Source organism: Colletotrichum orchidophilum (assembly GCF_001831195.1).
Source record: "Colletotrichum orchidophilum strain IMI 309357 chromosome Unknown Scaffold_120.1, whole genome shotgun sequence".
NCBI lineage: Eukaryota > Fungi > Ascomycota > Sordariomycetes > Glomerellales > Glomerellaceae > Colletotrichum > Colletotrichum orchidophilum.
In genome coordinates this window covers 1-15,302 of record NW_019173076.1, presented here as the reverse complement: position 1 = coordinate 15,302, position 15,302 = coordinate 1, and the positions used below count along the sequence as shown (strand labels likewise).

The 15,302-nt window shown below is 53.2% G+C and overlaps 5 protein-coding genes across 5 annotated transcripts; 4 read left to right on the top strand and 1 right to left on the bottom strand.

The window, feature by feature from the left end:
- Window positions 1–538: 538 nt before the first annotated feature.
- CORC01_11264 (kinesin motor domain-containing protein) lies at window positions 539–6,101 on the top strand (the record flags this gene model as incomplete). Its single annotated transcript, XM_022622890.1, has 4 exons — window positions 539–704; window positions 821–1,144; window positions 1,237–5,474; window positions 5,526–6,101. The coding sequence occupies 4 exons, from the start codon at window positions 539–541 to the stop codon at window positions 6,099–6,101; spliced, it is 5,304 nt and encodes a 1,767-aa protein (XP_022470564.1).
- An 842-nt stretch (window positions 6,102–6,943) lies between these two features.
- CORC01_11263 (6-O-methylguanine DNA methyltransferase) lies at window positions 6,944–7,809 on the bottom strand (the record flags this gene model as incomplete). Its single annotated transcript, XM_022622889.1, has 2 exons — window positions 6,944–7,335; window positions 7,596–7,809. The coding sequence occupies 2 exons, from the start codon at window positions 7,807–7,809 to the stop codon at window positions 6,944–6,946; spliced, it is 606 nt and encodes a 201-aa protein (XP_022470563.1).
- A 695-nt stretch (window positions 7,810–8,504) lies between these two features.
- Window positions 8,505–9,508, top strand: CORC01_11262 (uncharacterized protein; the record flags this gene model as incomplete). The annotated part of the gene is made up of 3 exons (XM_022622888.1): window positions 8,505–8,932; window positions 9,089–9,245; window positions 9,455–9,508. The coding sequence occupies 3 exons, from the start codon at window positions 8,505–8,507 to the stop codon at window positions 9,506–9,508; spliced, it is 639 nt and encodes a 212-aa protein (XP_022470562.1).
- A 2,034-nt stretch (window positions 9,509–11,542) lies between these two features.
- CORC01_11261 (uncharacterized protein) lies at window positions 11,543–12,457 on the top strand (the record flags this gene model as incomplete). Its single annotated transcript, XM_022622887.1, has 1 exon — window positions 11,543–12,457. One exon carries the CDS (start codon window positions 11,543–11,545, stop codon window positions 12,455–12,457), a length of 915 nt encoding a protein of 304 aa, XP_022470561.1.
- A 1,193-nt stretch (window positions 12,458–13,650) lies between these two features.
- On the top strand, window positions 13,651–15,272 carry CORC01_11260 (sulfatase; the record flags this gene model as incomplete). Its single annotated transcript, XM_022622886.1, has 3 exons — window positions 13,651–13,987; window positions 14,067–14,224; window positions 14,298–15,272. 3 exons carry the CDS (start codon window positions 13,651–13,653, stop codon window positions 15,270–15,272), a joined length of 1,470 nt encoding a protein of 489 aa, XP_022470560.1.
- Window positions 15,273–15,302: the final 30 nt, after the last annotated feature.

The window sequence follows — 15,302 nt, the reverse complement described above, 5'->3', positions numbered from 1 at the left end:
CGCAACACAACGACGGGCTCCGAACGAGCCATAGGCGAGCCGTCCTTGCTGTTGCTTGTTTTTATCTTGCTTCCTCGACACTAGGATACGATAATTGATACCTTATGACGCCTTAGTTCCCACACTTTCACCGAGCTGCCGCTGCTGCTGCATCTGCTGCGCTGCCGCTTTTGTGGTGAATCCGGAAAAAAAGAGCAGCCTCCCTTCACTCCTTTACATCCAACACAAAAATACACAACCACCCGCCCCACGACAGCATAAGAAGTAGTGCAACGGAATCAGCTTCCCCACGCTCGCGCAATCCGTCACCCATCGATTCGATCACACGTTTGAGACAACGGCACAACCACACCATATACCGAACAGTGCTTCATACCCTCCGCTGTACAGGGTTCGAGCCTGGGGATTGGGACTGCACAATCCCGACACCCCGTTCGTTCTACCCTTTGCCTCGCGCGAATAACCTTATACAAGGAAGAACGCATTCCGCTCGCGCACCCGCTCCGAGAAGACCCTTCCTCTCTTTCCCTTTCCCATCATGGCCAGCTCGCCGCCGGCCTCTCCTGGGAATCATTTGCCCCAAAGACCGATGAGCGCAATGGTGCGACCATCACCGCGGAGTAACAGCCGTCTGAGCATGACGAGCAAACATGGCGGTGGAAGCAAAGCCTCTGACGACGAGTCCCGTACGGCCGTCAAAGTCGGTAAGTGTGCAACTCCCGTGTCCGCTTCCGTTCGTCGCTTGTCTGAGGGTCGCGGCACCTCCCCTTTCATGCCGGCGCATCATCACACCACTAACTGCATCTTTTCTCCCTTGTAGCCGTCCGTGTTCGACCGCCTCTGAAACCCACAGATCCGGGCTACGAATTGATACCTCAACGATTCCAACGATCCATGGTCCAAGTGACGTCGAATACGAGCTTAGCAATCGACTCACCGCAAGGAAGGAAACTCTTCGTATTTGACCGCGTTTTCGGCTCTGATGTTGAACAAGAGGGCATTTGGGATTACTTGCAGGATTGCGTCGGCGCGTTCATCCAGGGCTACAATGTCTCGCTCTTGGCGTACGGCCAGTCAGGCGCTGGAAAGTCGTACACGATGGGCACATCAGGTCCTATCGAGCAGGACGACCTCGAGGTGATGGGTTAGTTACACTGCGTCGTGTTACCGAGCTATTCGGTTATCTGCGAAGCTCTCCGGCTTCCATAGGCTCGCAAGCTGACATTGTCCCCCCAGGCGTTATTCCCAGAGCGGCGACGGCTTTGTTCGAAAAGCTCGACGGCCCGAAGAAACAAGCCAACCGTGGCTCCATGTCTCAACTAAGAGCACCACACCGATATTCCGCCCAAACATCTTCGACTTCGTCAGCTGACAGGACATGGTCATTGAAAGCAACATACCTCGAGATCTACAATGAGCAGCTGCGCGATCTTCTGCTTCCGGACCACGTTCCACAACATGAGCGTGGCAACGTCACAATTCGTGAAGATGTCAAGGGGAATATCATCCTGACCGGCCTGCGACAGGTCGAAATCAACTCGGTTGAGGACCTCATGAATGCGTTGAATTTCGGCTCGACCCTTCGACAGACAGATGCGACGGCCATTAACGCTAGGTCTTCCCGGTCCCACGCCGTATTCAGTCTCAACTTGGTGCAGCGGAAGAGCGGCCTGCAGGGCTCAAATGGGGCCGACAAGCGTTTCTCCGTGCCCATCGAAGCTATGACGGGATCCGAGACCTGGGTTACCACAGACAGCAAACTCCATTTTGTCGATCTGGCGGGTAGTGAGCGGCTGAAAAACACAGGCGCACAGGGCGAGCGTGCCAAAGAAGGTATCTCCATCAACGGTGGCCTCGCTGCGCTCGGGAAGGTCATTTCACAGCTTTCATCACGACAGGCGGGATCGCACGTTTCTTATCGCGACTCCAAACTCACCCGTCTACTTCAAGACTCGCTAGGCGGAAATGCCATCACATACATGATTGCTTGCGTTACGCCAGCTGAGTTCCACCTCAGCGAAACATTAAACACCGTCCAATATGCACAGAGGGCCCGAGCCATCCAAAGTAAGCCACGGATCCAGCAGGTGGAGGAGGGTGACAAACAGGCCATCATTGATCGTCTGAAGGCGGAGGTTGCCTTCCTACGGGAGCAAGTCCGCAGCGCGGAGCGAGGCGGGGGCGAGCGACGCATCGCCTCCACGGGCGAGCGGTCCGAGCGACAGAATGAGCGTGAAAGCGAACTGCAAAACCAGCTTCTGGACGTCCAAGAAAACTACACGACCCTGAGTCAACGTCACGCGAAGCTTATTGCGGAAATGGCTAAGGCCCGCGACAACGAAGCTGCCGAGAATAACCAACACGAAGAGTCCATGGGTGACACGGCGACAGAGAGACTGAATCGATCGAACTCATTCGCCGCTGCCGTAGAACAAGTCGTGCTCGAATACGAGAAGACAATTCAAACTCTCGAGCAATCGCTGTCTAGCACGCGCGGCACACTAGCCAACACCGAGGCGAATCTGCTGGAAAAAGAGACCAAATGCACGTACATTGAAACAATCAACACACAGCTACAAGCACGTTTGCAAAAACTCATGGATCGCGAAGCCAGCACCGAGAATTACCTTCATGACCTGGAGAACAAGCTGGATGGCCACACCTCTGGGGAGGAAAAGAATACGACCATTATTGTGGAACTCCGCAAGGAGATCTCGCGGATCAGAGAGAATGAAGCTTCTTGCGAGGACTACATCTCCACCTTGGAGGAGCGACTTGCCGAAGCCGACCAGGATGCCGAGCTGATGCAGCGCGAAATTGATCGACTAGAGCAGGTCATTGAGCGCCAGCGCAGTCTCGGAAAGCTGGACTCGCTGCTCCACGAATTGGATCATATTCAAGGCGATAGCAAAGTTCCGGAGCCAACTGTGGAGGCACCGAACGGTGTTGCGCGCCAGATTGCTGACCACAGTCGTAGTCAGTCCCAGTCGCGTGTTATTCGCATGAGCCAGAACGATATCATCCCTGAGAACGCGGAAGAAGAAGCGGCGGCGGCAGCTGAGGCAACGGATCCTGTGCAAAACGGCGATCATGTCGAAAATGGCACTGACGTCGCGACCCCTGATGCGAAAGAGCACAATCTCCAGGCCGATCTCGACGACTACCCGCCTCATAGTCCTGCTCAGTCCAAATTTGTGCATGACAAGCTGGAGAACGTCACGCAGGAGCTCATCGACTTACGTGTAGAGCACGAGACCACGGTTAATGAATACGATCTCTTGCACTCAAAGTACGAGGAAGCTTTGCGCACATTGGCAGAGCTTCAGGACACCATCGACGAGTCACGCCACCCCGAACGCATGGTCCGAGACTCTATGATGTCTATTACGTCTCCAAACCTGACCCGACCTCCCTCGTTCTTCTCTGATGCCAGGTCGAGTGACATCAAAGATGGTGGCCAATTCTCATCACGCTCTCTTTCATCAGAGCTTTCCTCGGCGATGGAGTCTCCTGCTACCGTTGACCCGTCTGATGCCGAGACGTCAGTCACTGCTAAGCCCGAGTCCGGCCCAGAACATTTGTCTACGGAGGACCTCATGCACCAGGATCTGTTGGCAACGGAGGTCGAGAGATTCAAGACTCTTGCCGCCGAGAAGGAAGAGGCAGAGAAAGAACTGGCGGAGAAGTACACACAGCTCGAACTGAAGCACCACGAAGCTCTAGACATGCTCGAGGAGCTCAAGACCGAGGTTGCCCAAGCAAAGGCATTGGAGGCATCATCACCACGAACTGGCCAACCAGTCATCCGCCGCAAGTCCAGCCAAAATGTCATGATTATTGACCGAGCTCATCGATCGTTTGCCTCACTCCGCAACATCGCCACAGACAACTTCGAGGGCCAGCCCGATGTCATGCAAAACTTCGAGCTCAACCTCAATGCAGCCATGCACGAGCTTCATGCTCGCTCGGAGCGTATTCAGGAGCTCGAGGCCGACATTGCGTCCGCCAAGAAAGAGATGGAGACTAAGATGGCACTAATCTCTGGGCTTACTCGCGAGCGATCCAGTTTACAAGCTTCTCCGATGGACATGTCGATGATTTCCACTCTCAAGAATCAGCTCGAAGCAAATGAGAAGCAAATGGAAGAAATGAGAGAAAATCACGAGGCTACCGAGAAGAAGCTCATGGCCGAGCTTGAAACCTTGCGCACTACTGTGAAGGAGGCTCCTGCTATGGGCTCTTCCCCGGAAGCTACTACCGAAGCTGTCATGGCTACTGCTGCGGCCAGCGCTATTGCCGACATCCCCATGGCATCGACCGAGGTGAACAACTCTGAGACGAGATCTTTACCGACCACAGAGGAGAACGACAAGAAGATCACCGAGTTGCAAGCTGAATTGACGGCATGGGAGACGAAGCACCAGACCGCCCTCGACACTCTGCAGGAGACAGAAACAAAGATGAAGAAGACCATCGAGGAGCTTGAATCTGAAATCGTGGCGCTGAACACTCAGGCCTCAGTTCATTCCACTGCTCGGAGTGCCGAGGAAGTCAAAGAAATCGAGGAGAAGCACGAGACGCTTGTCAAGTCACTCCGTGACGAGATTGACGAGCACAAGGTTGCCATCAACACCAACGCCAACAAGGTCTCTGACCTCGAGGCAGCCCATGCTGCCACTAAGACAGAGCTGGATGAGGTTATCAGGGCCCGTAACTTACACGAGACACAGGCGAAGACGCAGCAGAGTCTCATTACAAACCTGGAGAACCAGATCACAGCTCACGAGCAGGCTCTCAAGACACATCAAGATGGCATGAAGTTGCTTCAGGAGAGCCACGCAAAGGAGCTTGAGGAGATGAAGCAGATGGAGCAAAAGGGATACGAGGAGCAAGTTGCAGTTCTGCTCAACGAGCACGCGGAAAATGTCAGAGCCCTCGAATGCGAGCTCAATGACGCCCGGGAAGATCTCATGAAGGTCGCTACACAAGTTGCGTTCGCTCTCGGTCTCGACGTCAGCATCGAAAAGATTACAGAGCGTATCGACGACTTGACTGCGGATCAGAAGGCTTTGGGCGAAGAGCAGAAGAAGTCGAGCGCGGCTGAGAAGCAAGTCGCCGAGCTGTCGAGCGTCAACGACAACTTGGTCAAGGAGCTGGAGCAAGCCAAATCGACCCTGACGGATCTCCTCACTGCCGAGGGCGAGCCTCTGAAGAGCCCTGCTCCTCTCCCCGACCAGCTGTCTGCTATTCGTAAGAAGATTACAGATCTCCAGAGTCGGAACAAGAAGAATTCCCGCCTCGTGGAGGAGCTCGAGGATCAACTACAGAGCAACTTTGATCAGGTTCAGATGACCAACAACCGCCTGTCCACGCTGCAGACAGAGCGCAATTCGCAAATTGAAGAAGCCCAGGCTGCCAAGTTCAAGGCCGAAAGCGAGCTTGATTCGCTCAAAGCCGAATATGCGGCTCTCCAGGTACGTGTCTTTGACGCAGCTCGACCTACCTCAAATGCTAATGTGTTACAGGCCAAGATTGACGAGGCGTCTGCGTCTGGCCAAATCCAACGATCCAACTCGGTTAGCTCACCGCTGCGGAAGAGTGCTTCGGTTGCTTCTCTTCCCTCCCCGCCGCCGGCTATCCCCTTGCCACCGCTGCCCGGAGCTTCGTCCGGTCCCAACGGCACGGTGCCGAGCACTCCTACTCAAGCAGGCCGGCCAGGCAGCAAAGACAACATGGGCCCCACCAACCAAATCCAGGAAGACCAGGAAGCTCGCATCCGCACAATTGAGAAGCATCTCCAGGCCGAGAAGCAGCTCACCCAGACTCTGGAGGAGGCTCTCACGGATCTCGAGCGCCAGTCGAACAAAGTCAAGGCCGACAGCGACGCTTGGCGCAAGCGCTGCGTGGAGTTGGAGTCCGAGGTCAAGGAGCTCAAAGATCGTCCCGCGCCCACGCCCCAACCCGACAACCGATGGAGCTTGCACGCTGTCGAAGAGGAACGCAAGAAGCGCCAGGCTGCCGAGGCGCAACAGCGTCTTCTGGAGGAGCGTATGAATGCATTGTCCAAGAAGAAGAAGAAGGGCTCTCTCAACTGCTTCTAGTCGAGGCCTTGTTGCTGGGGCTTCGCATCTCAAAGAGAACGAGTCCGACTGGGTTCATTTGCCTCGTGACCTTTGACGCCGATGGGGCCGGGTCCTTGATTTTCTGTTCTAGCAAGATGGGGGGAGTTCTTTTGATTTTCGTTTTCACCCTTGACACAACCCCTCGCTCCGTTTGTATTTTGCGTTTGCGGCATTTTTCTGCTGGCCGAAGATGATTCCCCTTACGCATGGCGAAACCCAGGAAAATGGGCAGGAGTTTCTCATACTGGTGGCTCGCACGTGCGTCATTCTGCTGGGTGTTGACGATGGATTATCCCTTTTTTCAATACCACCACTACGCGACTTCGCTCACACGATATGCACCATCCGATCCTTCACTTCTCTTTGTTTCTATTCTAATTATTTTTCTTACATGACGTTTGTTCACGAATAGCAAGACCGACGTTGTGCACTAATGACGGCACGAGGGAAGAAGGATGGGGAGGGATTGGTGATGGGTTGGAGGCGGAGCGGTTGTTTGGTGGCCCTCTGAAGCCTTTGAGGCATTCGCGAGACTGACTGCCATTGGCTACCTGCGCACTCGAAGGAGGTGATCTGGGAGACGAGGACGTACTAGACACTTTGGCTAATGCTAGTTTGGTGCTCGCTGGACTGCCGTCGATTGAATAAAAAGTGGTTTGGAAGTTCACTTGTGCTCCTTGTGCCGTGGTTGCTGGTTTACGATGGGACACCTCATCTCTTCTGCTGCGTTGGCAATCATTCAAGCATGTAGGTCCATTTGGCCTATTGGTCTCTCGATGTGGAGATGTGTCTCTGCTCCATTGCTCATGACTGGCCTGCCTTTAGTCTTCTTCAGAAGGGAGGACCTCGGGGAACCAGCCGTAGGAGCTAAAGTCCACCTGGAACTCGCCCATTGCTGTCCGCGAGACCTCTACGTCCTCGGCCTGTAGGGCCTCGGCTTGGTTTCGAGCGCCCGAGGGCTGGGAGCTAGCGTTTGATGTCAGGTACTTGTAGGTGACTATCCAATTGAGGACTGCGAAGAGAAAGTAGAGATGAGGGAGGGTCTTGGGTGGTGGTGGTGGTGGTGGTGGTGGTGGTGAAGGAGTATGGGGACGATGACGGAGGAAGAGACAAGGAAAGGCAGGAAGGAGATGGTACCGCGGCGAAATGGTTCCTTTGGCATTGATGACGCGCTGCCATGGGACGTTTGCATTGTTGAAGCGGGATGTTGGGTCTGTGGGGAGATGTTTGAGGCAGATGCCGACTTGACGGGGGCGTTCCGCTTTGGCAGGTGGGGGGGGTTTAAACGTTAGCTGGGATTTTCTCGCATGCCTTTTACTTCTTAATTCTGGGGAACAAAAGAAGGAGTACTAATTGAGATGAGGAGTTACGAGTGAAGGCTGATGGAGGGAAGAAGGGGGGGGGGGGGTTTAAATGAACTAGCGGTAGATGATGGGGATGAGGGAAAAGAGAGGCATATGGACGACGACTCACGGGTCCCGACGAGCTTGGCGATGTGTCCGTAGGTCGTTACCTTGCCGGCGGGGATCTCTTGGACGGCGGTGTAGACGGCGTGGAAGAAAGCTTCGGCTTCTTCGGTGCGGGCCATTGTTTTGGGAGGCGTGCTGATGGAAGAAGAAAGGGTGAGTTTTGATGGCGAGAGTTTGGGGCCGCGATGAGTGTGGATGGTGAGGATTGATTTGGCCATGGTGGCGGGCGGCTGGCCGTGAAGTCGCTGCTAACAATTATGGCCGGGCAGGTATGGGAAAGACTTGCTTTGATTGGCTGGGAGATGCTTGCACTTTAGGGAGTGACCTCAACCTCTTTGACTGCTATGCCGCTTCTCAAATACATCACATCGCCTGCTTCTGTGAGATCAATAAGAATCGCTGGATATTCTTTCGATTTGATTCATTATTTTGCTGAGATTCTAAAACTCTTGATAGTATAATGTATTATCAAATATATTGGTCCGGAGGACGTTCTCGCCTACCTTCCTTCTGCCGTCTTATACATGTACCTTAGCAGCTAAGGTACCTCCCCATGATACCCTTGTGCGTATCACTAACCAATTACATTTAGGTCCGCGAGACGCAGCTTGATAGATGAGCAGACCCTCCTGCCGTTGCTCAGCCCAGCTCAGCCCAGCCCAGCCTGATTCTACTTTATCTAACCCCTCTTTCCAACACTCGCATCGGCCACTGGGAACCTGGAACTTGCATAGTCAGATTTCGTCAACGATACCTCATCGATAAACGTCTCGCCATTCCTTCGAGGGAAGAACCTTCTATTACACAAGAAGTTTCCGAACCTCCTTGTTTTGCTGCAGCTAGCCTCCGACAGGCTTCGAAGACTGCGATCAAAGACTACGCAATAGAACTACGCAACAGACGACGACGAGCCATGTCCGACCAAGTAGGCTTCAGTTTCCAAGCCGACGTCGTGAACACGGCCTCACTGGGACATGTCTTGACCGGACGATTACTCAAGGCCCTCAGCGATGGCGGCGTCGATACCTACGCCATGTGGGCTGCCATCCAGTTGGGCAAACGCATTCCCGTTCAATCTTCGCATCAGAGCTCTCTGTACGCCCACATCATGTCGAGAAAGACCTACCATTCTGTGCTGTCAAAGGCCCTCAGCATCGGCTGGGGTCACTCAGCACCGGTGGCGGACTTGGCCAGAACGGTTGCCGGGACAAACTCCATCATTCTTATCGGTGCGCTTGCGACAGGTTGCCAGGCATTTGCTGCCGCCCAATGCCTCTCCGAGTTAATGGCTATATACGGCCTTGAAGCCGATGCGCTGCCGAGTGTCGATGTGCTCAAGGGGTTGGTGAACTATTTGGCTCCATTTACCCAAGAATTGGGCTTTTCAAAAGTTTTTCAGCATATTACGAATCTTGCGGAAAGAGTTATTAGGCATGACTGCAAAACCTCGATGGGGAGCAGCATCCGACGCATCGACAGAACACAATTTTTACTCAGACAACTTCGAGATATGGGCGGCGCCGCTTTTCTCGCTAGTTCTATCAAGCAACTCATCCACACATCTCAGGTGGGCCAGAGAGACTACATGGCGCTCAAGGTGCGCGGCTCATGGCTCCCTGCTTTTGCGAGCCATATACTTGGCATGTCCGTAGAGGTTCGTTTCAATCGAACAGTCATATGGGCCAGTGGTGGTGATCAGGGGCATGTTCTCTTCCAACTTGGTGACGAGCCGACCGTTTATCCTGCTATCCAACCGGAGCATGTTCGTCTCGAAATTGGTGACAAGTCCATCGATACGCCTACTCTCCATCCGGGGCATGTGAGTCCCAGATCTCATGACGAATTAACGGAGTCCAAAGATAGATACGCTCCAAGGAGTCGCCACCCTGTCAGCAGAGACTCTTCTTTATTTATTGATCATCTACTTGGAGAGGCCCTGGGGGCGCAGTTCCTCCGACTACCCGAAATTGACACCGCAATTGCCGCGTCTATCCGAATTGCGATAAGAAATCTATCATTCTTCCTTCTCGAAAGAGCGGACATTCTGTCTGCTGGTTCAATGACTGGCCCTTACAGTGGTCTGAACGGGCCATTCGATAGAGTAAGAGCACTAGAGAACGTCTTGAGTTCCATGTGCATCATTGACGACCAAGTTGTTCCGAGTCAGGAAAAGTTTATCGAACCGACCGCAGACGAATTGTTTGACGATGAAGCTGCAAATCAAGGACGCAGTTTCCTCGATCCGGCTAGTTGCAGCGCGTTGGCTAATTGTTGTTCCGTACATTCGAGAGCAAGCGATCTTAACCCACGAGGGCAATTTGCGTACATGCACCAGTGGGAAATCATATTTTACGTCTGCCCTTGCCAGGCTGTTGGGAGGCTGATACACGGTTTTGCAGTCACAGCTTTGGCCCTCATGTTTTGCTTCTTTGATATCGAAGATGTTCGAGTGCAGGACAGAATTATTGCGGGAGAGATCATAACAGACTGGAGCCGTAATCTCATCATATACCCTGATCATATGACAGAAGCCCGCGAGAGTCAAAATGACATGGGCGGGTTCTACAGAGATGCGACGTATCGAGACACTTATCGAGACACTCTTGATCACCTTGGTCAACTCATCTGCTGTGACTATACGGCTGCGGAAAACGAAGTACGAGGTCAAATTGTAGCGATCTCAGGAAGAGCCTATACCGTCTACTACGCGTATATAATGGAAAAGGCGTGTTTCGACGAGTGTGGACGAATAATACGCATTCAGTCTGGCAGGGCGTCGGCGGCCGGAAGTTTTCGCAATCGGATTGTGGAGGGGTTCGTCGTTAATGATGCGAGCTGGAATCGCATCAATGAGACCACGGAACCTGTCTCGCTGGCTAGCAGGACCCTATTGAAGCCCTGCTACAGACCTCCAGTAACCAATATAAAAATGGAGGTCGATGTCCACGAGAACAGAATCTCTGTCCAACTGAGCTTGGCCGGAATGACGTCAAGGCCGGTGGAAGTGTCCCTTCTACCTTGCATCTTTCTGCTCTTTAACGGTTGGTTCGTTCCTAGGTGCAATCATGGCAAAGACGCGCCGTATACTCTGGAAAACGACCAGGACGTAGTCTTGGATGGTTTCCACGTGGCAAATCTTCGCCAGCGAAACGCTGCCGAGGTTTTGGTGTACGCTTTACGTGGGAACAAACTTGAGCAGCTTATTATTTGCGGGCTGATGCGTGAAAGGGTGGCCGCGTGGGCGAGGGATCCAGATTGGCGCAGAACTCCCAAGCTTGGCATTCTTCAAATTTCAGCTTGCCTCAAGTGCTGCATTCGCTTGGCTCGGCAACCTGAGTATCTTCCATGTGTTGTGATGGGCGGTTGAATTAGCGCAGATACCTTTCCTTGGTGTGTCGATATGTCTTTCTGTATTATAGTTTGACTTGAAAGGAAGTTTGCCAAAGCTTTTGTCAGTCTGAATATTTATCTCCATGTCCTTTCCAATATGCCCAAGATTTCAAATAGTTACTCTTTTCCACCCGATGAAGTGGAGCGCTCTGGCACCGAAGAATGACGAGTGCAGGCTATTGCAGCAAGGCGCATTCCCGAGATAATTTCCGTGTCAACCTGTGAGTGTGACGACGAGAGACTTTGGCGTCGGTGCAGAATATCCCGTTGACGGACCCATCGTGACAATTTGAACCACTCACGCGCCCTCAGACATCTCCGACGTCGCATTGCTGCCGCCAGATTTGGCCCGACACCCCGCGTTTTCAACCTCGCCCAGGATCCACAACCACGGGGGCGGGGGGGTGGCACGACTTGGGGGTCAGAATACCTAGAATTCGTTGGGATTAGCCAACAAAGCCCTCTTTGGAAAAACCTCACTTTGGTACCCTACAAACTCCTCCTCTCGCTCTCCGGCTCAAATTCATCTTGTTCATAAAAAACCTGCTACAAGTTGCCACCATGGAAGCATTTGTAAAGTCGCGAGAGACGCGGCCTCAACTCCTCCAAAGCCTACTGGCAGCACTGCCACCCCTTGACCAATCCCTCGAAGAGTTCCGCAGCGTCGCAGCTCTCCCCGACGGCTACGAGATTGATCTCCAAGTCGTCCGCCCGCGCGGCGTGGGCGCGTCTAACCCGGACCGGCCTCTCATCCTGCTGTGGCCGGGCGGCGGGTTCATCGTCGCCGGCGTCGAGCCGACGACCCGTCCCGCGCGGGACTTTGCGCTCGAGTTCGGCGCCGTGGTAGTCAGCGCGACCTACCGTCTCGCACCCGAGAACAAGTTCCCCAGGTCGGTCAAGGACGGCTGGGAGACGGCCGTCTGGCTGTCGAGGAATGCTGGCCGATTCGGCGCGGATATTGGCAAGGGCTTCGTCGTTGGCGGGTGGTCTGCCGGTGCGAATATTGCCGCGGTGGTCAGCCAGAGGTCCGGCGTCGAGGGGCTGGGGATTACCGGGACGCTTCTGGGCATCCCGTTCTTGCTCGTCGAGGATATCGTGCCCGAGAAATATGCCGCTGAGTGGGTGTCTCGCGAGACCAACGCCGACTGGAGCCCGACGTTTACTACCGCGGTCATCAAGGACGCGGCAAAGGGTCTGGAACCGGAGATTACGTCGCCGTGGTATTCGCCGTTCAACGACCCCGGAGCTATCCCGAAATCGCCCAGGGCGTACATCCAGGTTGGAGACCGGGACCCGCTGAGAGATGATGGGTTGATTTATGCCAAGGTTTTGAAGGACAATGGGGTCGAGGCGAGAGTGGATAACTACCTGGACTGGGGGCATCAGGGGTGGACTATTTTCGCTCCCAAGGATTCGCCTGCGGAGCTAGGGCCGAATACGATGAAGGGGATGCGGTGGCTCTTGGGAAAGGAGTAGAGTCTAGCGTAGAAGAATGAAGGTATAGATTATTGCAAGAATCCTTTAACAACGCATTCTTTATCTATTTTCGCAGAACAGTAGTTGCGGATGATATTCGTGTTGTACTGATGGGCTTATCTGAGGATTCACTCATTGCTTCTGGAAGATATTCTCTATATTTTCTGTTTCCAAAATCGACATTTGATTATGGATTTTATCTCAGCTTCGTGAAAGACGTCTTGGACTACTGTTATGGAAATTTAAATGTCGACATGTGCCGGCAAGTTTATACAACTCAAGCCCAAATTTCAAATCTCCTGTATCAACTTGCCCCCCAATTACTGTGATGACTACCGCGATAACTGCCAAAGAGCAAGAGATGCCCTATCTGCCTGGGGTTAGATATACTGGCTGGGACGAAGGAGCTTGAAAGCATTGACCGTCAAAAACAGTGGTCATCTTGTTGTTTAGTTATTATTATTATGGGAAGAAGAAGAAGAAGAAGAAGAAGAAGAAGAAGAAGAGAGGTCAAAAAGGTTAGTACTCCTACCTAAGTTGTGAAAGTAGCGAATGTCTTTAGCAAACTTAATGAACTGCAGTAGTGGAAGGAGATACCAGATGTGGTATCTGATGCTGTTGACACGAGTCCCAAGTCGATTTCCTGACGCGTTCCCACTCACCTTTGCAGCCAAAAGGTTTCGCAGTTGCGCAAATCTGGAATATCAATTTGAAGCAAAGTTTTCTATTATTCTTCAAGTCTATCTGGTGAAGACACTATCTACATGTCACAAATTACTCTGGAATTAGAACTTGTATATGGGGTGACGTATGCTTAGGAAAGTGCGTCCATCACATCCCAGCACAGATCTAGCTTGGGTGATGTGCAATAGTAGCATGCAATTCACTGATGTTAGGAGCTCAGCAGCGTTGCCGTGGTTTTGTTTCTCCGCTGTCGGTGAGGGATGTGGATACCTTAATTTGAGCTGTTGCGATGCTAGGGCCGGAGCACGCCATCGGAACTCGCGCACGGAGGGCGCTTCTCCCATCCGGCGAGCCGGGTTTGTAACGCCGCAAGACGGGAACGCGGCTTATCTAATAGCCAAACTTTTAAAGTCTCATTCTCGAGGGTTGCGCAATAGTTGGTTCTCTTGCACCCATGAGTTGAATTGAGCGGGAAACGATAAATCTCAATCGGAGAGATAATTATCGCCATGCAACTCAAGACGTCAGCATTGGCCTCGGCGGCCTTGTATCTCTGCGGCAATGTTGCGGCCCATGGCGATGCCCAGACCCCCCTCGTCGGCCCCGACCGGGATGCGATATCGTCATCCTCCAGGCCGAACATAGTTTTCGTCTTGACCGACGACCAGGACCTTCACATGAACTCGTTGGAGCACATTCCGCTGATTCAGAAGAGGCTTATCGAAGAAGGGACCTTGTACAAGAAGCATTTCTGCACGACGGCAGTTTGTTGCCCGTCGCGCGCCAGTTTGTGGACGGGCAAACTGGCTCACAACACCAACGTCACCGACCTTAACCCACCATACGGTAAGATTCTATCACTGTTTCAGTTGCTCGGAGGATACCCGGTGTATATTATGAGCATATAACTAATTGGGTCTTGCAGGCGGATTCCCCATCTTTGTGAAGAACGGTCACAATGAGAATTACCTACCCATTTGGCTACAAAAAGCCGGCTATAGCACTTATTACACGGGCAAAATGTTCAATGCCCACACTATCTGGAACTATGACAGCCCCCATCTGAAAGGCTGGAACTCTTCTGTGAGTGTTCTACTTTTGCATGCACCGAGGCTTGATGGCACCTTTATCAACTTCCGCTGCTGACTTGTCTCAGGACTTTCTCCTTGATCCAAACACATATGACTACTACAACGCCACCTTCCAGCGTGACCATGAGAAGCCAGTCAACCATCTCGGCGAGTACTCTACCGACCTGGTCGCAGAAAAGGCCTACGGGTTCCTGGATGACGCCGTCGACGCTGGCAAGCCCTTCTTCATCGGCATTGCGCCAATCGCCCCGCACAGCAACGTCAATTCCAGCATCCTTGTTCCTGACAAGGGTCCAAACGACAACGACCCCATCTCTGACAACTTCAGGGTCGGCATTCCGTTGGCTGCCAAGAGACATGAACACCTCTTCAAAGACGCCAAGGTCCCGAGAACGGAAAACTTTAACCCCGACAAGCCCTCCGGCGCCGACTGGATTCGCCGCCAGCCCAAGCTGACGGAAGAGAACGTGGCGTACAACGACAACTTCTACCAAGGACGTCTGCGTGCCCTGCAGGCAGTCGACGAGCTCGTCGATGGCCTCGTGGTGAGATTGGAAAAGCACGGTGTCCTGGACAACACCTACATCATTTTCACGACGGATAACGGCTTCCACATTAGCCAGCACCGGCTGCAGCCCGGGAAGGAGTGTGGGTACGAGGAGGACATCAACATCCCTCTCGTCGTTCGCGGACCCGGTGTCCCCAAGGGAGGCGTGACCGAAGCCGTCACGGCGCACGTCGACCTCGTCCCCACGATCCTGTCGCTCGCGGGTGCGCCGCTGAGGGCCGACTTTGACGGAGCTCCGATCCCGCTCTCGACCAAAGACTTGACCGAGTCCCCGCTCACGCGCGAGCACGTCAATGTTGAGTATTGGGGTTGGGCTATGAGCGAGAGCAAGTTTGGTTTCAACGGCGGTGACACGAACCGCATCTTCAACAACACGTACAAGGCGCTGAGAGTAGTCGGCGAGGGCTATAATCTCTACTACTCTGTATGGTGCACAAACGAGCATGAGCTGTACGATATGACGGTAAGTTGACTGACGTAGAGGGCTGACATTCTCTGCCTT